Source organism: Misgurnus anguillicaudatus, chromosome 24 (genome assembly GCF_027580225.2).
Source record: "Misgurnus anguillicaudatus chromosome 24, ASM2758022v2, whole genome shotgun sequence".
NCBI lineage: Eukaryota > Metazoa > Chordata > Actinopteri > Cypriniformes > Cobitidae > Misgurnus > Misgurnus anguillicaudatus.
The window spans coordinates 41339351-41363108 of NC_073360.2; the positions used below are offsets into that span (position 1 = coordinate 41339351).

Here is a 23758-nt window from a genome sequence, read left to right on the forward strand (position 1 = left end):
AGTAAGATTAGAAATTATTTGATGTTGTCTGATTCAGGTAAATTATGTTTAAGCTGTACAAACCTCTCGATTCATTGTTAAATCTCCTCTTGACCTCAGCTTTGTCTCCAGTAACGCCACCTCTTTCTTCAGCTGAGAGATTTCTGATGAAATCATCAATATATCCAGCATGGACAGATCAGTTCCTACTCATTTACAGCACAGCACATCTCATCATCAAAGTATCAACACTTAAATACACAGAGACAAGGCTCTGTTTACACTCAATGAAACACGCGAGATAAAAACACTGGCTGTTTCTCAATATGCGTTCTTCAGCGATCTTGCGTCCTCGTGTCCTCGCTCTACGTCATCATTAACGGTCGAAGTTCATTCCAATTCTCAAGAACGCAAGGACAGAGGACGCATGAAAATACCCGGATGTGTTCTTGATATCGAGGATGCATCGAGTGCAGACTTGCTGAAATCGCTTAACGCCCCAGAAGTCATTGCGGCAAAACTTCCGAGTTCGTTCTTCCAAGGTCGCCTGGCAAGACCGATCTCCACGAGGACGCAAGTCCGTTCTTTGCGTTCTTGGAATTGAAAAACAGCCACTGAGGATACACAAACACATCAAACGCGCGCTCTTACTTTCTTTCTTCAGTGAGTTTATTTGCGGACTAAAGAGCTGCAGCGCCTCCTGCTGTACTGGAGAGAGAAGACGCTCACTGCTTTACAATGGATTCAGTAAAACAATTGTAGCTACGCGTCTCAATTATGGCCAGAAAACATCACAAACTATTGTATCAAGTAATTTATAAAGTAAACTAAATGAAAAGAAGGGATGGGAAAATAATGGCTAAAGAATGAAGACAGAACATCAAGCTTTTAAAGTTAAAAAGATAGGGCATCGTAGGAGCCAGCTGAAAAAACAATAAAACCATTACAGAAAATTCTAATGGTTTCCATTAAAATACCAATAGGAACCATTAGCTTTTACCATTAAAACCATGTTTTATGGTCATATTCCATTAGAACCAATAAAACCAATACCATTAGAAACCAACAAAAATCAATACACTGTAGTGTGTTTTGGGCCATATTCCATAAGAACCAATAAAAATCCCAATAAATTTCCTGTAATGGTTTAATTGTTTTTTTTCAGCAGGGGACAAAGAGATATGGTCAGATTAAAAATACAATTTTTTACAAACTTTTCACAACGTTGTATTTTCATTGTAATTAGGTAATGTTGCAGTACAACATTTTGAAAACGTTAAAAAAACACACCCTAAATAACGAAAAAAGGACGTTTTATAAATGTTGTAAAATACCTAATTAGTAAATTTTCTTTAGGTAGTAAAAAAACATAAATCGTAAAAATCTGTTCACTGTGAAAACAACACCAGACCAAAATGCAACATTTGTGATATGTTTACTTTAGCTGTTAAACCTTAAAATAAGACTTTTAAAGATCCAGCCTGCCTACCATTATAAAACAAAACATTAATAAGATATATTTAAACAAAGGTATTTTGGGATGTTCATGACATTCTTTAAACTTCTTATTTCAACATTATGAAAAAGTTTTGGAAACCTTTTTAGCGAAGACCAGAAGACTTGGATTTTTTTTAGCTGTAGCCTTTATTGCAGAAAGCGATCTTCAAATCAGAGCATAGAGTCCAGGTGCTGCAGTCACCAAGTCTGACTTACAGTCCCACTGTCACACTCATAGCCAGGAGGTAGACTGAAGGTAAGTGATATAATACTTTATTGGAACACACACTGAAGTAGAGAAACAATATGTGAGTAAATCGGATATGTAAAGTTTCCGGAAAGCACATAGCTGTAAAATAACAATGTCTCTATTTCAGGAGGTGATCAGAAGATTCCCGGAGGGTAAACAAAGAGGAGAAGGTAAGTCCAAGGTGGGTAGTACGAGTGAGCCTTGGTGTCCATAAGTGATGAGACCAGATAAGGAGTGAAGGAAGCAGAGAGATATTAAAGGGGTATGGTGATGGGAAACAGGTGTACGTGATTAGAATTAGAGGGAACGAGTTGGAGGGGTGACTGATGATGTTGATGGTATCCTGACAGTACTCCCTCCTCCCGAGGCGGCTTTTGACGGCGGTTGAGAGGGGGGAATACGGCGGCAAGGTCTACCTCGGGCCTGGGTGCCGGACGATCATGGTGATCGAAGTGGAACTGAATGAAGAGAGTGGGATCTAAGATGTGCTCAATGAGCACCCACGAGCATTCCTCTGGGCCGTAGTCCTCCCAGTCCACTAAGGATTCCACTCAAGGACCTCGCCGCCGGGTGTCCATGATGTTGCAGACTCGGTAAATGGGCTGCTCTGCCACAGGAACGAGAGAAGGAGACACAGCTGTGGTGTCAGGATCTGTGGATGAAGGAGAAACAGGTCAGTGAAGGATTATAGTAGGGAGACATGAAAGGAAGGTGAGATCCTGCATTCGGGTGGTTAATTGAGTCTGTAGGTGACTTTATTCAGCTGCCTCTGTACAGTAAAGGGGCCGATGAAACGAGGACTTTACTTATGGCAAGGCTGGCGGAGGCGGATATCCTGGGTGGAGAGCCAAACCTTTGGGCCAGGTTGGCACTCAGGGGGGTCAGAGCGATGTTGGTTGGCTTGATCTTGATGTCTCCGCACAGCCTGCTGGAGACTCACGCAAGCCGAGTCTCAAACCCCCTCACTCTGATGGAACCAATAGTCCACAGATGGAACCGCCGAGGGCTCACCTGACCAGGAGAAAAGAGGAGGTTGGTAATCGAGATAGCATTGGAAAAGGGTGAGCCCAGTGCTGGATTGTGGCAGGGAGTGTTGGGCATATTCTCCAGCTGTCTTGGTACTGGTGATAGTAAGTACGGAGGAAGCGACCGAGCTCAGTCTGACTGTTAGTCTGGGGATGATATCCAAAAGATAAACTGATAGTGACCCCCAGGAATTTGAAGAAGAGTCGTCAGACTTTAGAGATAAATTGGGTTCCTCTATCTGAGACAATATTCTCTGGGATGCTGAAGTTGCGAAATACATGGTTGAAGAAGGCTTCTGCGGTTTCAAAAGTGGAAGGGAGTTTGGGCAAGAGTATGAGTTTGCACCCCTTGGAAAATCTGTCAACCACTACTAAAACAGGTACAGTTTTGGGACTTGGGACTGATGATGTTGATGGGATCCGAACCCCTACATTGCATTTATACACATTTTTGGGGGCCTAAATGGAAAACAAAGCACTTAACTTTTAAAAAATTGAACATCAAAATATTGAAAGGAAGTAACCATGCCAATCCCAATCCTTCAGTTTCACCAACCCCGGTTTTCAGGTTTTCATTTATACTTTTGCGTTGTTGTCCGCGTCGACGTGCAAACATACGCGCAGACCGCTGGTAGGCAGTATCCACGCGTGTTACCACAGTAGCAGCGTGACCGTCAATGTAGAAGAAGCTTGGCAAGTTAACCCACAAACAAAGATAAAACAGCAACTTCTTGTGTCGATTTGAGAAGGCCAGCAATGATGGAAGTAAATAAACAGCGACTTTTGTTGCAGTTTGAGTTAAATCACTCCTCAACTTTGTTTTTACCATCGCAAACGGAAATACCTATGACGCAGTTTTTTTTACCTGACGGGAGGGGTTCAGGTGGACCAATTACGGCGCTTGCAGTCCGTGTAGAACTGACACGCTGTTAACTATGGTGTAGAGCTTACGCGCGACTATAAATTGGGCTTTATGCTTACCATTCACCTTTGACTCAGACTCTTGGCCCAAGCATAAACAAATGACCACCAACTTAAGAAGGACTTTATACAACAATATATCTGTTTAATGCTGTTTACAATCATCATTTGTTTCATAGAGACAAGCTCTTAGTGCCCCTCTAGCGGAATGTATATTTCCAGGAAGTGCTGGAAAGTGCTAAGAAGTTCAGTTGGTGGCAGTAATCAGTAGGCAGTGATGCACAAGAAGTTTGCATCAATCCTATGTTGGAGATAGTTATAGTTTAATTGTGTGCGTGCATCTAAATGTAAGTTTATATGTTACATGGTTAATTTTACTTATGTATTTTGATTATTATCATGAGATATATAGGTATACACTGTGCGCACAATTATTAGGCAAGTTGTTACTGTACAACTACAGGGCTCTTGGACAATTAAACATGTTAACAAGCCCTCAAACCTGAACATTTATGTAGTAAAAGTGAAGTTTTGGCTTTCTTAAGAGAATATTATATGTACACCATTATAAGGCAAGTATTAGATTGCAGAATTATTATGCAACTAAATGAAAAACAAAGATTTTCTCATCTCACTTGTTTATTTTCACCTGTTAAAGTGAGAATAATAAACAAACTATACATTTAAAAATGAACATTTCTAAAAAATAACTCAATGACCAATATAGCCACCCTTCTTTTCAATAACAGTCACATGCCTTCCATTCACTGAGTCAGTCAGTTTCTTGATCTGGTCAGAATCAACATTTTGTGCAGCAGCAACCACAGCCTCCCAGACACTGTTCAGAAAGGTGTACGGTTTACCTTCACTGTAAATGTCCTGCTTAAGAAGCGCCCAGAAGTTCTCAATAGGTTTTAAGTCAGGTGAAGAAGGGGGCCAAGTTTTCATCTTTAAGGCCTTTACTGGCCAGCGTGAAGTGAAGTCTTCTTGAAAGATGCAGACTTTATACCACTGCTTGAAGAAAGTATCTTCTTACACTACAGGCAGGCACAGACAGGTATTATCAAAGATGAGCTAGTTGGACCTTTTTGGGTTGAAAATGGAAATAAAAAACAACTCTCAGACCTACTGCCAATTTTTAAAAGATACTTTCTTCAAGCAGCGGTAGCTACTGGGTCACGACTCTGTGGTTGGCGACCTCCTCTAGCTGCCATCAAACAGAGCTTTCTGTCCAAAACCACTAGCAGTGATCCGACTAGCACACTCTTTTATCCTTTCTCACCACGATGATCCTATTTAACGTTTACTTTAAAGCAACACTATGTAGTTTTTTTACCTTTAAATAATGTCTCTAAAATTATTTCAGTGATAGAACAACTTTTAACTGGACAAATTGTACTGTTGCTGTAACCCGAGCAGCCTCCTAGCTGCTACAACCACACTCTGAAAGTGGCGGTGGAGGGTAGGAAACACAGCCCCCCCCCTGCCTGCAGAACAGTGTCTAATACCAGGCAGTGTTGCGCATTTCAACCACATGGGGGAGCTGTAAGTCATTTTTACATGGAAACTACATAGTGTTGCTTTAAGTTTAGCACATTTTAACGTTCGTAAGCTTTTGGACAGAAACCACAAACTTACCCACAGTTGTCAAAATCCGTAAAATCCTGATTTATTAACAATTTATCATTTACCAACGCATATCTTAAGTTAATCCACACAAGATGTTTTTAGCGTTTTGCTACAATTACATGGAAAAACGATATCTCCGTTTCCTTTAGATGCATAGTTTGTTCGTAACTGTTTGGACAGAAGATATCGGAGATATCGTTTTTCCATGTAATTGTTACGAACGTTAGTGAATGTTTCCATTGCATTGTGGTGGATATGTTTCCATTGCATTGTGGTGGATTATACTTTCAGTGTTAGTAGTAGAATTTTACCAAAATTCAGGATTTTATTAAAGGAAGTAAAAGAAATGACTTAGGAAAAACCCCAATGCACTGATTGTCTCCCCCTGACATCCCCAATTTCTGGGGACGGAAATAAAATAAAGTCTCATTACATGATAATGCCAAGGCTTAGCGGGATAAAATTAACTTTATTATTTCTTACATCTATCTTAAAGAAAACAATGAACTAAAAAAATCACCCCTTGAGGACCGAAACTGTGGAATCGCCCATATCAGTGAGTGAGGCGGCAAAGATGATCTTTAGATAGTTATTAACAGTTAAATTAATTAGAAATGTCATGATTAAAGGATGAGTTTGGTATTTTACACTTAAAGACTGTTTTCAGATTGTTTATGATGAAATAGAACGATTTTGACTGAAATTTGGACATATAATGCTGGCCCGAGAATTTTCGTTTTTCTGTTGTATCACTCCACCACCTCTACAATGGCTGCATAGGTGCACTGGAACAATCCTTCCTAAAATGCATTTAACTTTCCTTTACAAAGATGTGAAACTCACCGAGTGGTCAGGGGTGTTCACTGATATGCTCACACAAAAATCACTGCAAATGATGCTCTTGATTCTCTCTTGAATGAGCAAATGAAAAGTGCAGTTGAAGTTTAAAGGCTTTATTTTCATCTGTATACTGTGGCTGTACAATGACTTTGTTGTTTTTACAACATTACAATCAACTGTGATTGTCATTAAAATACTAATAATAAAGTAGAAAGAAACCTTTTATACAATATATGGTGTCTGTGCAGTGAAAGTGTGACATGTTTGCATATAGGCCTATAGCAGAAGGCAGGAGACATAATCATTGTAAAAATGAACCAAGCATTTACTAAATAGTCTGAACACTTTCTTTCTCAGTGTGTTCATATTCAAGCCAAGTTAATGGACAATAAATGACATTATGGTCCCATGACATTAAAACTGTGAAACCAATTCTTAAATCACATAGCACACAACATAAAAAAACGAGTTTGACACATAACAAAAGAGTTTATAAAAGAGATTATATAAAAATTATAACCTAATAGTTCGTTTATGCATGCACCATAATACAACAGATAGGGATGTAGTGCCCTCGAGCGGCCAAAGCTTATACGACCTGTGGTTACGTTTTAATGTTCTTTGCATTATACGTCAAATTAGATGCATTTTATTTCCTACCTTTTTAAATGTAGAAATGGTTTCATAAACAATTATGGTTTTAAAGATATGTTGGAGCATCTAAACCCACCCTTTCCCTAAACCCAACCAGTTTGTTTATCACATTGCCGCCTTCACCTGCATTCATATAAGAGGCTGTTTACACTTGGCACTAACATGTGCCTTCGTCGATCGGATCACAAGTGGACGACGTTAATGCCAGGTGTAAACGGTGTTCAAAACGTTTTGAGCTCGTCCACTTTCGACCACTTTCAACCACATCCAGAGGTGGTCGAAACCACTTTCGATCGGATCGCTTTGGAGTTGCGGAACGCATATGTGGTAGAATGCGTTCGAACAGCCACACGCGACCGCCTTATCTCCGCCTATTTATCTAATCTGAGGTATTAAACACAAGTTTTACGTCTTTTTTTACTTCTGGCGTGAACATTCGGTGAACAGCACTGTTTTTAGCCTTTCATTAATAAAACTAAGCAGCTGATCTCCGTAGTTTCGTTTTGAAAGCGTGTGTAAGTTGCGCGATTCTATTTCATCAATTGCGCTGAAAATTCAAAGAAAGCTCTTACATACTCATGTACAAAACTCTGTGCAGCATGTTTACTTGCTAAACAAGCAGTGCACTCCGACATAATATTAGTTTGCGTCCATATAAACTCATAATTACTCCCGCTCGGGTTTGAATGACAGCAGAGAGACTCGCCAACCGTCACACAGACCACCCCCTCACAGTATTCAGCAAAGAAGCGGTCGAAAGTGGACAAAAGAGACGGATTTAAATACCAGGTGTAAATGTAATCCACTTGTGATCCGATCGACGAAAACACATCTCAATACCAAGTGTAAACAGCCCCTAAGTTTAGTTACAGCCTAAAAGTGGCCCTAAAAGCATAAAAGCAGCACACCACACACCCCTCTGTTAGCGATTTAGATGCTCTTCTCCTCAGTCTATTATTCACGTTCCAGTTTTCCACGGTCTGTTCGCCATTGCTGTAGTGAAAAAAAACGCTTCCCTGCCAATGACGAGTAATTCCGGCTTTCCGCAATACTGCTATTATTCAACAGGTGGTGATCTTCCACAACTTATACTACTCAGAAGTATTGCCCTAGGACAAACAGTTGTATGTCCGTGTATGTTTTTATGGATCGCTCTGAATTGGATCTCTATCAAAAGTCCTTTACAAAAATGCAATTATCTCAGCTTTTTGCTCAACATTTTGTGTTTTTTAAGAAACTAATGAAGATAACTAATTAGTTATCTGATTACATGATAACTAATGAAGGTAGGATGAAATGCCTTTGTTTGAAAGCAGACGGTCTATTTTTTCATTTGATATATTGTACGTTTTCAGGAAGACATTAAAATTTTGTGAAAATCATGAAAAATGCCGTCTCTAGAAACTTTAAAATGCTGGTGGGGAAAGAGTTAAAGTTTTTCTCCACTATGAACTCTCTGATGGGATTTTAAGTTAAACGAAGAAGTAAACATCTTGTCACACTGAGAGCATTTGTAAGGTTTTTCACCTGTATGAACTGTCTGATGGGATTTTAAGTTAGACGAAGAAGTAAACATCTTGTCACACTGAGAGCATTTGTAAGGTTTTTCACCTGTATGAACTCTCTGGTGCTTTATTAAGGCAGACTTTACACTAAAACTGTTCCCACAGACACTACAGTGATAAGGTTTCTCTCCAGTATGAACTCTCTGATGGGTTTTTAAGTTAGTTGAACAAGTAAACGCCATGTCACACTGAGAGCATTTGAAAGGTTTTTCACCTGTATGAACTCTCTTATGATTATATAAGGAATTCCAGTAACTAAAACTCTTTCCACAGAGACTACAGTGATAAGGTTTCTCTCCAGTATGAACTCTTTGATGAACTTTGAAGTCATCTGAATGAGCAAACATCTTGTCACAATGAGAACATTTGAAAGATTTTTCGTCTGTATGATTTCTCATGTGACTTAGTAAGGTATCCTTTACACGAAAACTCTTCCCACAGAAACTACAGACATAAGGTTTCTCTCCAGTATGAACTCTCTGATGGGCTTTTAATTTAGATACAATAGAGAAACTCTTTCCACAGAAACTACAGTGATAAGGTTTCTCTCCAGTGTGAACTCTCTGATGAGCTTTGAAGTGACTTGACTGAGAAAAAGTCTTGTCACACTGAGAGCATTTGAAAGGTTTTTCTCCAGTATGAAGTCTCTGATGAACTTTAAGATTTTGTTTGGTTCTGAAGCATTTTCCACATTCAGTGCAGTTGAAAGGCTTTTCACCACTGTGTATCCTCATGTGAACCTTTAGATCATAGGAAGAGGCACAAATCCTCCCACACTGCTCACAGTGAAACTGCTTCTTCTTCTTCTCTCTGTGTTCTTCTGAATGAAGTTTCTTCTCTTGTAAGGTAGTAAAGCTGATCTCAGATCTGGTGAAGAGTTTCTGTTCTGTGTGTTTTCTCTCATGTCTCTCTAAAAGTCTCTGTGATCTGAATGTCTTTCCACAGGTGACGCAGGAAAGAGTTTGTGCTGTCAGTCGCTCTTTTGATGTTGAGGACGTTATTTCTATATCCAAACATGAATCACTCTTCACATCTGAAAGAAACACGAAACAATTAAATTGTGAATGAAGAAGTGAAATCCAGATTTTTTCTCTCTAGATTCACACATATAGACAGAAGACAGGTGTCAGTCCTGTTATTACAGCTGGGTCATTGCACATCAAATAAACTTAAATTTGTAAACATATGCAGCAAAAAAAGTGTAATTATTATTTTTACACCGTAAACCCAAACAGTAAAACCCAACTCCGTTCCTGGAGGCCCACTGCTCTGTACATTTTGTATGTCTCTCTTATCTGACAGACTTAGTTCAGTTCATAGGGATCTCTACTAATGACCTGATAATTTGAATCAGGTGTGTTAAATAAGGGAGACATACAAAATGTGCATTGCAGTGGGCCTCCAGGAATAACGTTGAGAACCACTGTTATAATGGAAAGTACCGTAGGGGTGCACGATTCAGAAAAATTTCGCGATTCGATTCCGATTTTTAGGCTTAAGATTAGATTCAAAAACGATTCTCGGTTTTAAAAAACTATTCATAGTAAATGTTGTTTACTTTTCCCTATGTGACTGATTGTAGTAGATATACAATTTTAAAGAAAAGAAACACAACAAATTAAATGTAGTTTGATATTACTTTATGTTTATGCAAAAATAAAAACTGATATGAAGCAATTAGATGACCTCTTTTATCAAACTCTATTAAATACAATAATATAGTATATTAATGATAGACAGTGCAGGTCTATAGATTACAAATGGGACTGGTGTTATAATGGTTATTATTTCTATTAAAGAGTCACTGTTCCTGCTTCTGCTCTTTCTATTTCTCTCTTGCCTATTAAAAAAAGCTAAAACCACTCATTATTTCAGATTTAAAAGTTTACTTGCTGTCCCAGTGATAGGGGACTTTACATTACAGTTTTGCATTTTGTAAATCTCGAGTCAGCTTGAGCTTTGCTCGTTCAGTGCAATGGGCTTAGCATTGTCTTTTTGCTACCATCTCTGTGCAAATGTTTTAGATAAAAAAAATATATATGGTTTATTAATAATAATAATATCAAAAAGATGGGAGAAAGAAAATCCAGTGCGTGGTCGTGACTTTCTAAACAAGAGCCAGTTGTTAAACTGCACGTGAGCTTTAGCGCGGTAGCGCTCACGGCCATTCTCCAATCGACTCGGGTTTTACACACAATATTAATCAGACTTGGGACCCGACGTAATTTAACTATGACTTACCCGGACCCGACTGACCATTTCAAATATAAATCCGGAACCATACGAGCAGCTGGCAGTGCCGGGTTAAGCCTTTGTGAGGCCCTGGGCTAACGCTGGTTTGCCCCCCCCCATTTTACACTAAAAAAAGTCTGGATTTACTAAAAAATATAGTGCCCCATTGCTTACATTTTTTAGTAAAACTTACTAATAAAAGGGGATGCAAAAACGATGCACTGTCTATATTTTTTAGTAAATCCAGTGTTTTTACAGCGTATGTGCAAAATTAAATGGCTAAAATTATTTAAATAAATTAAACAATATTATCAAATAATTTTACAATCACAAGTAGCCCAGAAAATAACATTTATTAAATGCAACTCACAACTAAAAGTGCTTCTGTCTGTTCTTTAAATAGAATTCCTCAATTAAATCATTAAAATCAAGTTGACGCAAAAGTAGGCTGAAAAAATGTAAATAAATTAAACAATATTATCAAGTAATATTGTACAATCAGAAACAGCCCAGAAAATAACATTTATTAAATGCAACTCACAACTAAAAGTGCTTCTGTCTGTTCTTTAAATAGAATTCCTCAATTAAATTATTAAAATCAAGTTGACGCAAAATAGGCTGAAATAATTTAAACACATTAAACAATATTATTAAGTAATAATTTTACAATCAGAACAGCACAGAAAATAACATTTATTAAGCAACTAAAAGTGCTTCTTTCTGCTCTTCTTTAAAGAGAATTCCTCGATTAAATCATCAAAATCAAGTTGACGCAAAATGTCGTACTCACTTGACATTAATGTATGTAATTAATTTATGTAATTAAATTAAACTATATTATCAATTTATAATCTTACCAATCAGAAAATAACATTTATTAAAAACAACTCACCACTAAAAGAGCTTCTTCCTGCTCTTTTTCAAAGAGAATTCCTTAATTAAATCATTAATCAATCAAGTTGATGCAAAATGGTGTACACACTGGAGCTGCTTTTTAAGATTAAATTTCTAGGCGATAGGTTATTGGTCAGGGAGAAGCAAAAAGCAGTAAACTGAACAGGTTCATAATCCAAATGCTCCTGTAGTTGCTGTTCTAACTGAAAAATTGCTGAACATCCTCTTTTGCGAAATGTATAACGTTTTAAACAAAAGTAAAGATAAAACAGTCATGCATTAGGAAAATTAATAATTGCTTTATTTATTGTATATTTTCTATTAGGGCTGCAACTAACGACTATTTTAATAGTCGAATAGTCACCGACTATTGAAACGATTAGTCGACTAATCGAATAATAATTATTTTTTTCTAAAATTTAGCATGAGATTGCTTAAATTCTGTGGAAAATGATAGTAAACAAGAAAGAAGGGGGTAGTTCAATGAACATTTTTTACATTTAATGAAAACAAGTTTTACATTTTTAATAATTGCAGCTACTATGATTTTACCAAAACGAAGTTATATATTTATTAGGGCTGTCAATAAAATTTTTTTATCTGTTCTAAATTTACCTAAATGTAACACTTTTCAAGTTTTTAATGCTCTAATCAGCATGGATTTGGTCAATATATATGCTATATGAAAATGTATGTCTACAACAGCCCGTTTACATTTTCAACAGAACCATCAGCCATAGTTTTATACATGATTTTCCCTTTAGAAGACCTTGTTCTTTCTCCATTTCTGTCTGCTGCTGCATCATTTGTGACCTGTGCTGGCAAATTGAGTTGGGATGAGCAAATTATTTTAACATTCTCTATTAAAAAACTTCAAAACCATTGGAACAATTGTTGGAATCTGATAAAGCATGACATAACTACACCTGTTTACGCAGAGCAAAAACAATATCAATATATGTTACATATATGTTTTTCTTTTATTGTTTAATTTTGACATTGAGACAGACCGCTTTAAGATCCTGTAGGCTAATGCAAGGGTTTATATAATGACACAACAGATAATTTTCCTTAACAGTTAACCAAACATTCACTTCAGATATAACAGATTATAGGTCATACCTGCGTGAATTCTTGTCAAAACAGATATTTTTAAAACTGTAATTTTGTGTAAGATGTCTATGGCTGCGTCCGAAAACTCTAAATTGCTGCCTTCTGAGGAAGCTTTCCAAGGCAGCAAGGCATCAAGGCATGTCCGAATTCAATGTTTGGTTTACTTCCTGTCTCCTGAGATACCTATGCGTGGACGTACATTAAGAATGTTATTGGTCGAGTCCGTCGAGTTGGAAAAAATAAAATGGCGGCCAAGGACGCGACTGGACCACCAATTTAGTGTAAATAAAGGTATATTTTCACTTTTTACACCTTTTAATTGCATTTCTAGCGAGAAATTAGTATTGTAGTTTTCATATATGTGATTAGTTATCACAAAGGCGCTCTCTGTTTAAATTTCAAACAAGCTGCCTTTGAAGTGTGTCCGAAAGTCTTTCTCTGAGCCACCTTCATGCCTCCGAAGTCATTTCCTCATGAGGCAGCGAGGCAACGAGTCACTGCCTTGAGTTTTCGGACGAAGCAAAAATATATCTGGGTCGCGCACTCGCATGTTTGTGTGCATGCCCGTCAGACGTCTGCGTCAGACATCGCTTTTGAGCCATGTCACTCTTAATAACTCTTTTAACATCAATCAATTTCCGAACTTTATCTCTCTTAATAATTATTTTAACATCAAGCAAGTCCTGCAGTCTATTTTCTATCATTTCTGAATGCTTTAAAAACGAAACTAAAAAGTGAAAGAAGACGCATCTTTGCTTTATATGGATTTGGGACGGTACACCTCTCAGGAAACGTGCAGATAAAGATCATTTTAGATGTTTAATAAACATTTAGAGCATTGGATTCGCTAGACGAGAGCTTAATGTTCTTATTTTTATGGAAAGCTCCGACTCATCTACACAGCTCCGGTCACTTGCTGCGTCTCAATTCATCCAGCTGTGGGTCAAACAGAAATTGCGTGTTGCATTAATCGCGCGTTAATAAAATTTGTGCCGTTAAAATGAATTTGCGTTAACGTGTTTATTTTGACAGCCCTAATATTTATATATATATATAAATATATATATGCTGTATTTTTTAAGTTTTGAAGGTTTAAATCAAAACAAACCAACTGCAGTTGAATTGATATTAATTTGAATGCACAACCAAAAAACGAGATTTCTGAAAAATAAAAAAACAGAGTTTTATATATATATACTCAGTGAGGGCATTCGCCTGTTGCGGGGTGCACATCTGCTTCTTTTGCAAGAAAGGCGTCCGTGGCTCTCTTCTTCAGACTGCATGCATTTAATTTAAAATTTTGTCAGGCACAGTCGGGCATAACATTAAATCCTTTATTTATTTATTTTAAAGCGAAAATACGCATATAAAATGTACAATGTACATCCAAAACAAAACGTATTGGCTTCCATGTTATTTAAATCTTACCGAGGCGAGTCAAACTCTGTTTCATTCAACTGTCCGACGCTTTCTCTTTAAATGTTCGTGCATCACCGAGGTGCTGCCGTGAAATGCAAAGACTGCTCTGAAAACCATGCAGGTAATCAAACCTCAGATGTTTTGGTACTCGCAGCTGCTACGTTGGACGCTGCCATTTCTGTGTGTTATCGCTGAGCAGAGAAGCTAATGCGCATGTGCGACTCTCGGCAGAGATTGTAATGAAGAGAGATGCCTCATTCGGTCGGAAAAAAAACATGTCTGGCGACAACGTCGACAATGATATTCATTGTCGACTATTTCTATTATCGATTTTTGTCGACAACGAATCGTTGCAGCCCTATTTTCTATAGGTGTGTAAAACCATATTTTGGCAGATTGTTTTACTTTCATTGTTTCACGAGATTGCCTATTTAGTCATAATAATTAACGTTAAACGAACTTGGCTTGCTGTTTTTGAAGGCAGCTCGACCTTAGGTCGGGTTCGAGCCCCAAGTGTAAGTGCAGGAGGAGAAGAATTGCCAGAAGAATTGCGGCCGGGCACGGAGGCACAGAGACTCCCGTTTACGATATGATTTTAATGATGATTGACACAGGAGTTTAGGTTCCTTTCAAACCTATGTTAAAAGTGTACCCCTTTAAATATTATTACTGCGGTAAAAGAGTTTAAAAATAAATAGTTTTATTTTGATCGTGTCACGATCGCTGGATAATTCTGAAATTACTTTTCAATCATTTGCGATGTTACAAGATTGAACGTCTTTACGTATACATGATTTGCGAGGTACATTTGCAAATGATTCTTAAATAATAAAAATAATACATCTGTGTTTTATAAGTACTGTATACTCAAACTCTAAAGAAAGCAATGTGATTGCCGATGCACTGGTAAGGAGAGAGAGAGAGAGAGAGAGAGAGAGAGAGAGAGAGCGAGAGACTGAGAAAACAAGAGACTGTGGCCTTGTACAAGAGTGGAAATGATCGATGTTATTTGAAGTTATTTGCTCTAGGTAGCACTTACGCATAATTACGTAAATCATAATGTTTTTAAAAACTCAAAATAGAATTGTCTTGGGGGCTCCCTATGTTCGGGGCCCTGGCCTGCAACCCATGTTGCCCATTAGGATAACGCGAGTGCTCCGTAAAGTCCTCTAATGGTAAAACAATGCTCAAGTTCAGAAACATGAAGGATACAATGTGACACGAGCTTGATCGCATCGTATCCCAATTCATTGAAAAACAGAGAGCACGTGAACGCACACTGAACTCATCATGTCGCACACAAAATGGCATTATTAAAGAGAAGCATCATCACGGAAAAACAAAAAAGACAAAATTTGATGGCAGATATACTTGGGCACTTGTTAATATACCTGGGCAGCATGCCCAAGTAAAGTCAATGTGTGGGGAAACACTGTGACAATAGCGCAGCGCCATCTAAGGGAATACTGAGATAAACTCATTTCAAGACAATAGTAACATGGCATAACAAAAAATATATATATGAATCGATTTTTGGAATTCTATGAATCGATTCTGAATTGGCAAAGCTTGAAATCGCAATTTAAATGTGAATTTTTTTTGCACACCCCTTATACTCAAAATGTGTGAAGTTTAAAGTTAAATTAACACGATTAGTTGAGGAGTTCCCAGCATGCTTTGCATGAGCACGCAATACAACAACATTTTTTTTAATTAAGTGATATTTTATGTGATTTTAGTAAGAGACTCAGTAGTGTTATACATTTATTTATGTTGGAGATTTTTTATTTTTGGGCTTACCATTGTTCAGAAGTGTGGTGCCTGTACTTGGCTGTAAGTCAATAATGAGTTGCTTTATCATATAAACAATAACTATGTGAAAGTAAGCACTGAGCTCAATCTCATTCTCAACACACTTTCACTGGTATTACATTTACACGAGTCACATGATGTTTCTGTGATTTGCGAACAAAAATGAAATGGTAGTTGGTTTACTTTAATATTTTGAGTACTCTGAACTTGTCGGGTTTTACAGTGTACTATTAAGTTGTAAAATTTAAGTATTTGAGTACAGGAAACTTATAAAAAACAAGGCAATTAGTTGCCACAAAATATTTAAGTAACATTACTTCTACAATTTAAGTTACATAAAGTATATAATTTAATTTGTATCAGACTTAAACTAAGTTTAGTTATATTGTTATAGAGATCAACCGTTAATGTTTTTTTTTAACCGATACTGACTATTTGGATGCTTATGTGCCCGATAACCTATGTGCTGAACCAATTTTTATTTACTGTTATACTACTGTTTTACACAATTACAACAACACTAGTGAACTGAACAAACCCTTATAATAACAACAACAATCACTCCCTCTTTGCATACAATGTAATAAACAGAGCCCGACCGATTTATCTGTTTTCAGATTTTATCGCCGTATATATACGAGACACTTATACGAAAACATACATTCCAAAGCATATTATCATAATTTTTACTCCACTACATTTCATAATTTCAAGCTTTTTGTTTATATATAATATTTAAGTACATTAAAAATCTAGTATTTTTTTACTTAAGTAAAAAGTACTTTTACTCAAGAAAAGTAAAAGTACACAATGTTATGTAATTAGGTATTAAATAAATTTTAATATGCAATATAAAAGCAGTACACGATTCTATGCTTTAGAATGTAGTGAGCATTTTTTAGTAAAGCAATTTTTTTCCCAAGACAAACACTCTGATAAAGCACAGATGCTTGGAAAATTTACTTAAAATCCTCAAGTAGAATCCGCCTCTGGTAATAAATAATTAATTAATGTCCATAGACATTTATTTAGATGTTTTTTTAGCAAAATAATGTTTATCTCGTTAATGTTAATATAACTTGGGGTACATCTTCTTAAAAGTTAGCTGCATGTGGTGGCTGTGCTTCAGCCTTCAACCCGGTAAGTGAACAGCAAGATGAACGTGAGTTTAAAAGGCTACTAATAAGCATAAAAAAAATTTTTTTAGCACTTTTATTTCCCACAAGCATTTATTCATGGCTGTTTAATTCATGTAAAGCTACGTTGTTACTGGGAAAGGATTTGATGAATCAATTTACGTGACTCTGTGAGTTTGTCTCAATTTCTTAGTCAAGCTGCATAGATAGCTTTTCAGGCATTTATAACACATCTCATCTGTGCATTAATGTCTGTTATGTTACATAAATTGATTTATTAAAGCAAAGTAAGTATACTCAAAGTCCTTTTAATGAAGTTGCGTCACTTCGCAGTGGTGAAATCAGGGTATATACAGCAATCCTTAAGTTAAATTTACAACTTTTTAATACCTTTTTTAATACCTTTAGAATATTTTTTTAAAACCATCACGACCCTGAATTGCAAGTGTTAATCAGTGACTTTTCTATTATTTACACATATTTTGACATATATAACATAGAAAAAGAATAGACATGGATTAAAGTGAAAAAAAAATTCTTCTGACTGAAATGTTTTTCAGGCCAAGTCATATTCCTTTAACACTTTATGTAGGCGAGACCAATAACATTTTAAGGGGAGATTTTTTTTGCCATTAATTCCATAATAAAGTCTCCTGTGGCATATATAGGTAGCTGTAATTTGCAGGGCATTTTAGATGCGAAGGCGAAACAGCTAAATAACTCACTATATAAAAAGAAAACATGAATATCACCACCTTTAATGAATCTTTTATTAATTATTTATTAATTGTAAATGTATTTATTTTAGCATTTACAAATTTTTTTTTTAATCAAAGTTGAAAATGTTAACATTAGTGAATGCACCATGAACAACCATCAATTACTGTAATGACATAAACAAGAATTCATTAATGCTTATATACTCTATATTTTTCATTGTTTGTTCATGTTACATAATGCATTTACTAATGTGAACAAATACAACTTTTCATATCATATTATTTAGTACACATAAACGAATAATCCAGGGTCTGTTCTGTTCACACAACAGCTTACAGTCACAGCTATACAAACGTTATGTATGAATATAAACCCTGAACGAGCAACTCGAGTTAAAGTAGTGTACAAATCGCACAGGATGTCTGTAACCATAGTGAACGAAATTGAATGACTGTACCTTTATCAACAAAATATTATGTTACAATAGAGGCAGCGCTGATGTGCTATTTTATGCGCAATGGTTCTGCTGTTTACTTTCTCCTAAGACATAAATGGTCGTGTTTATATGAGGATATTTGCAAAGATGGGATTTTTGAGGCATATGTGTTATTTAAGGCCAATAAAGCGGCAAAAATACATACAACACAAGCTCAATGAGAAACGAATGTGCGGCTTGCGTGCTCCTCTGACACAGAAACAGCGGATGCATTTAGCACTGTTGTTTGTGTTTGAATGGCTTAAAATCACTCGTTTTTAAACTGCGGTGCTTAAATATATGGACAAATGTTACGTTTTTGTGACGCAAATGCAACTGCAAGAACCGACAGGTCGATGACATCAAAGTCCCGCGAGAGCATTTCGGAAGCAGTCTCCTCTTATGATTCCTCGTCAATCTCTCTGACAGGATTTGGATGTCATCTGCCTCTTGGTTCTTGTGGCGCCACATGAAGTTTACCCACGAGTTTAACATACCCATTGTATCAGCGGCTAGATCAGCATAGCATTAAAAACGTGACGCGGATGATCACGTACGTGAGAAATCATTTAGCCCCAAAATACAGGACCCCTAATGTAATCATACTGTGGAGACACGCAAGTTACCTGGCTGTTTGGGTTTCTTAGCCCCCGAACTGTAAAGCTTGCCAATCTTCATCATTTTGCTAAGCCAAGTCAATCTCCAGTGGTCTTTTACACCTTTATCGATCTTCAAAACATCGGAGCCTTCCTGCTTTATAAGTTTGACCATGCTAGCTGAAATAAACTTTTACCTCAGCTTAACGTGATACAGTCAGAAAACCCGGAGTGGATCCAGTGCCTAGTGATTACAGAACGCTTACAGTGGAAAGAGGAACATGATTTGGCTCCACTCCAGGCTTTGATAACATCCCAGAGACGAAAGATCTTTGATTATACGGACTACCGGCACATCCGGGAACTTGACTTTAAATTTCGTCACCGCCCCTTTTCGGGGGATAAAAAAGCAGCGCTTCCATTGGCTTCCATTCAAAATAGCGGAACAAAGCAACGTTTTTACACAGCCGGCAGGCGTAAATAACTTATGAAATCACTCAGATTAAACATGTCGAGTATTTATCTGTCCATCCTGCCTGCAATAGAGCGCGAAAAATACATTGACACGTTTGATTTGGTCAATATAAAAACATGTCCCTTTCATTCTCACAGCGTCAAATTTTGTGTAACAACGCCATCCAGTGATTGCTGGAAATATCGCTAAGCCAGTTAGTTGTATGGCTGGACGGAAAAGTGCACCCATTACTCTAAATATAAAGACATAATAATATATGAATACGAAGTAACTTTCAAATACGAAGTAAAATCCTTCACATGCTTCCCTGTTGACTCGATGAGGTACGAGTAAATGTCCGGGTAAGACATTTCTGGCCAATAGGGAGCGTTGTTGCACAAATTTGATGCTGTGAGAATGGGGGAGACATGTTTTTATGTTGACCAAATTGAATGTGTTGGTTTATCTTTCGCGCTCTATGGGAGGCAGGGTGGACAGATAATTACTCAACATGTTTAATCTGAGTGATTTCATAAGTTATTTACGCCTGCCGGCTGTGTACGAAGGTTGCTTTGTTCCGCTATTTTGAATGGAAGCCAATGGAACGTCTAGTGTGATTTCCCCCAAAAGTGGGCGTGAAACTGTTCAGAGACATTCTATGACGTTGCGCCGGTTGTGCGTATGTGCCCAGATATGCTAAAGCCCATATTTAAACGAACTAACGCGAACGCAGATAGAATTTCAATCAGAATAGGACACCAGATAGTCTGAAAAAATAATACCTGATTTGGAAAAAATAATACCTCTAAGCCGAATTTAACACTTTTAATGGCCTTAAATTTGACAAATTTGATTTATCACTTTTTAATACTTTTTAAAATCCCGCGGACACCCTGGAAATGGCGTCCAGCGCACAAATCTCAAAACGGCCACAAGATGGCGGCATTTATCGGTCAAGCCGAAATTACAAAACCGATATCCGATAATGGGAAAATGCTTAAAGTAGGGGTCACCAATCCTGCTCCTGGAGGGCCAGTGTCCCTGCAGAGTTTAGCTCCAACCCTAATCAAACGCACATGAAGCAGCTAATTAAAGTGCTTCAGGTTTGTTTGACGATTAGTGTGTTGATATGTGATAGAAATAATGTGTGCTGGCTCCTTTAAGAGACTGTCACTTAATGATGATGTCATCAGTGTCGGACTAGTTCTAGTTAGTTGTTTATGGGAAGCCATCAAGCCCTCATGGTAGCTCTGCTAATCTTAATTCATCTGCTACATTTCATGTCCTTTCGAAGGCAGTGTTGGTATGTTGAGTCATGTTAAATGTTATCTAACTATATTAGTCAGTATTTTAAGTTTTGTTTTAAGAGTTCATGTAAAATTGAAATCTAAAATATTTACAGTACAGATAACATGTGTTGAATATATATTGCTTTAAAATGTACACCTTGGAACTTAAAGGACTTAAATGTTAGTTGTGTGATACATGTTTAATTCATAAATGCATATTTGATTCTCATGTGATGTAAACTATTTCCATTAGCTAAAATTTATTGTCATTCTTTTTTTTAGTTTTACCCTACTTCCAGTCAGCCATTAAACAAAGTGAATTTGATGTCTGCTTCAATGTGGTGATTGGTAGAGGAGTTGTCTGTCTGTGAACTGATGCAAGGCGTATTAGGGTGGCAGAATAATTAGGGTTGACAATGTTTGCATAATGGCTTCAATAAAAAAGTGGATAAAAACAAAAAAAGATGGTCTGCTCATTAACAACCAGAGAGGTGAACAAATTATAAAAAAATAATTTGTTTTAGTTTCTCTACAAAAGTGTTCTCTTCACTTCACTATATTATTATTGAACGACTGATGGACCTTTTTGGCGATGTCCTTCATTATGAGGAAAGGATTGTGAAACAAACAAATTCTATGAGAAAGACAGAAGCCTCCCGAATTTAATAAAAAATATCTAAAAATGTGTTCTGAAAACAATCGGAGCACTTTGGGGTTAAGGACGACACAGGAGTAAGTGATTTTGGGGTGAACTAACCCTTTAAGCCTACATGCCTATTCCTTAATAAGATATCCTAAATTCCTTTTTTTGTACTTACACTTTTCGGTCTTTTAATTAGTGAATTTGTGACTGAAAACCCAAAAGAGGGGCTCACGTGACAGTTAAAAACACAACAATTATTAAGGAGACATCTGGTGGAATAAAATCATCATCTTCCTCAGTGCCATCTTCCTCTTCTGTGTGTTCAGTTTTGATTACTGTGTGTTCAGTTTTGATTTCTGTGTGTTCAGTTTTGATTTCTGTGGGTTCAGTTTTGATTTCTGTGGGTTCAGTTTTGATTTCTGTGGGTTCAGTTTTCATTTCTGTGGGTTCAGTTTTCATCTTCAGTGTGGTCTGCAGGATCTGCTGCTGTTCTCCAGCGTTACAGACAGAATCCAGAGACTCTGTGGAGGTTTGATCCTCCTGTAAGCTCTGTTTACTGTCACACACTGTAGTGTCCTGAGTGTCTGTGGGCTTTGACTCAGTATAACAGAGTACTGAGATCGGAGTCCTGTGTGTGTCTGGATTTCTCTTCAGAGAGTTTAGAGTCCAGCAGTGTCTGTGGTGTGCGGCTCTGATCTCTGCTCATCCACACTGAATCCAGACTCCCATCATCAGTCACATACACTGAAGATTCACAACAATCCACATCCTGATAACACAACACACACAGACAGTAAGATTAGAAATGATTTGATGTTGTCTGATTCAGGTTAATGATGTTTAAGCTGTACAAACCTCTCGATCCATTGCTAAATCTCCTCTTGACCTCAGCTTTGTCTCCAGTAACGCCACCTCTTTCTTCAGCTGAGAGATATTTGTGATGAAATCATCAATATATCCAGCATGGACAGATCAGTTCCTACTCATTTACAGCACAACACATCTCACCACCAACGTAATCAACACTTAAATACACAGAGACAAGACTCTGTCTGCACTCAACGAAAAACGCAAGAGAGAAAAACACCGAGGATCCACAAACACATCACACGCGCTCTTTCTTTCTTTCTTTCTTTCTTTAGTGAGTTTATTTGCGGACTAAAGAGCTGCAGCGCCTCCTGCTGTACTGGAGAGACAAGACGCTCACTGCTGACAATAGATTTAGCAAAACAAATCATCACAAACTATTTTGTTCACACATTTAAGTTAACGTTACAAAATAAAAAAGAGATCAAGTGATTTGCTACCTAGTAGGTTCTTATTTTATATTTTTTTATCATATTTCTTATGTTTTAAGATTATGAATTCTACTGTTTCCTTTTTCCCCTAAAATAAAAGAATATGAAGAAATTATTTTAAATTAGTCTTTCTTGAATGTGCAAATGAAAGTGGTTGAAGTTTAAAGCCTTTATTGTCATCTGTATACTGTAGTTGTACAATGACTTTGTTATACAACATTACATTTAACTGTGATTGTCATTAAAATACTAATAATAAAGTAGAAAGAAACTTGTTATACAATATATGGTGTCTGTGCAGCGAAAGTGTGACATGCTTGCATATAGGCCTATAGCAGAAGGCAGGAGACATAATCATTGTAAAAATGAACAAAGCATTTACTAAATAGTCTGAACACTTTCTTTCTCAGTGTGTTCATATTCAAGCCAAGTTAATGGACAATTAAGGACATTATGGTCCCATGACATTAAGACTTTGATACCAATTCTTAAAATCACATAGCACACAACATAAAATAAACGAGTTTGACACATAAAAGCAGCACGCCACACACCCCTCTGATGCTCTTCTCCTAGGTCTATTATTCATGTTCCCGTTTTCCAAGGTCTGTTCACCATTGCTGTAGTGAAAAAAATGCTTCCCTGCCAATGACGAGTAATTCTGCTTTCTGCAATACTGCTATTATCCACCTTCTGCAACTTATACAACTCAGAAATATTGCCCTAGGACAAACAGCTGTATGTCAGTGTATGTTTTTATGGATCGCTCTGAATTGGATCTCTATCAAAAGTCCTTCACAAAAATGCAATTATCTCAGCTTTTTGCTCAACATTTTGTGTTTTTCAAGAAACCTAACCATATTTGAGAGGTGATTACAAGAAAAGTATTGAAGGTAGGACGAAACGTCTTTTTTTGTTTGAAAGCAGAGGGTCTATTTTTTCATTTGATATATTGTACGTTTTCTGGAAGACATAAAATCTTTTTGAAAATCATGAAAAATGCTGGCGCTAGAAACTTATTTTTTTTAAACGCTGGCGGGGAAAGAGTTAAAGGTTCTGTCCAGTGTGAACTCTCTGATGGGATTTTAAGGAAGCTGACTGAACAAACATCTTGTCACACTGAGAGCATTTGAAAGGTTTATCACCTGTATGAATTCTCAGGTGTGTCACTAAAATGTCATGTCGATTAAAACTCTTCCCACAGACACTACAGTGATAAGGTTTCTCTCCAGTGTGAACTCTCTGATGAACTTTTAAATGACTTGAGTGAGCAAACGTCTTGTCACACTGAGAGCATTTGTAAGGTTTTTCACCTGT

The 23758-nt window shown here is 37.1% G+C and overlaps 3 protein-coding genes across 4 annotated transcripts in view; all 3 read right to left on the reverse strand.

Moving 5' to 3' along the window:
• Positions 1 to 247, reverse strand: part of LOC129437102 (uncharacterized) — a 129214-nt gene extending 128967 nt beyond the window's left edge. For both annotated transcript variants that reach the window (XM_073862492.1, XM_073862488.1), the window contains exon 1: positions 64 to 247. In XM_073862492.1, the coding sequence (XP_073718593.1) occupies positions 64 to 171 (108 nt within the window). In that variant the 5' untranslated portion in view covers positions 172 to 247. The remainder of the gene's footprint in view (positions 1 to 63) is intronic.
• Positions 1 to 23758, reverse strand: part of LOC141349282 (uncharacterized) — a 212579-nt gene that overhangs the window by 177864 nt on the left and 10957 nt on the right. The gene's annotated exons all lie outside the window — the stretch shown is intronic.
• Positions 6221 to 23488, reverse strand: LOC129437100 (uncharacterized). Its single transcript, XM_073862518.1, has 3 exons — positions 21999 to 23488; positions 21409 to 21912; positions 6221 to 9389 (listed from the first exon to the last, which is right to left on the reverse strand). Exons 2-3 carry the CDS (start codon positions 21600 to 21602, stop codon positions 8225 to 8227), a joined length of 1359 nt encoding a protein of 452 aa, XP_073718619.1. The 5' UTR covers positions 21603 to 21912; positions 21999 to 23488; the 3' UTR covers positions 6221 to 8224.

Coding starts and splice junctions, on each gene's coding strand:
- LOC129437100 (XM_073862518.1), bottom strand. CDS start 21,602: ATGAAAACTGAACCCACAGAAATGAAAACTGAACCCACAGAAATCAAA. Junction 9,390..21,408: donor GATTTTATTCCACCAGATGT/CTCCTTAATAAT, acceptor TCTTTCAGATGT/GAAGAGTGATTCATGTTTGG.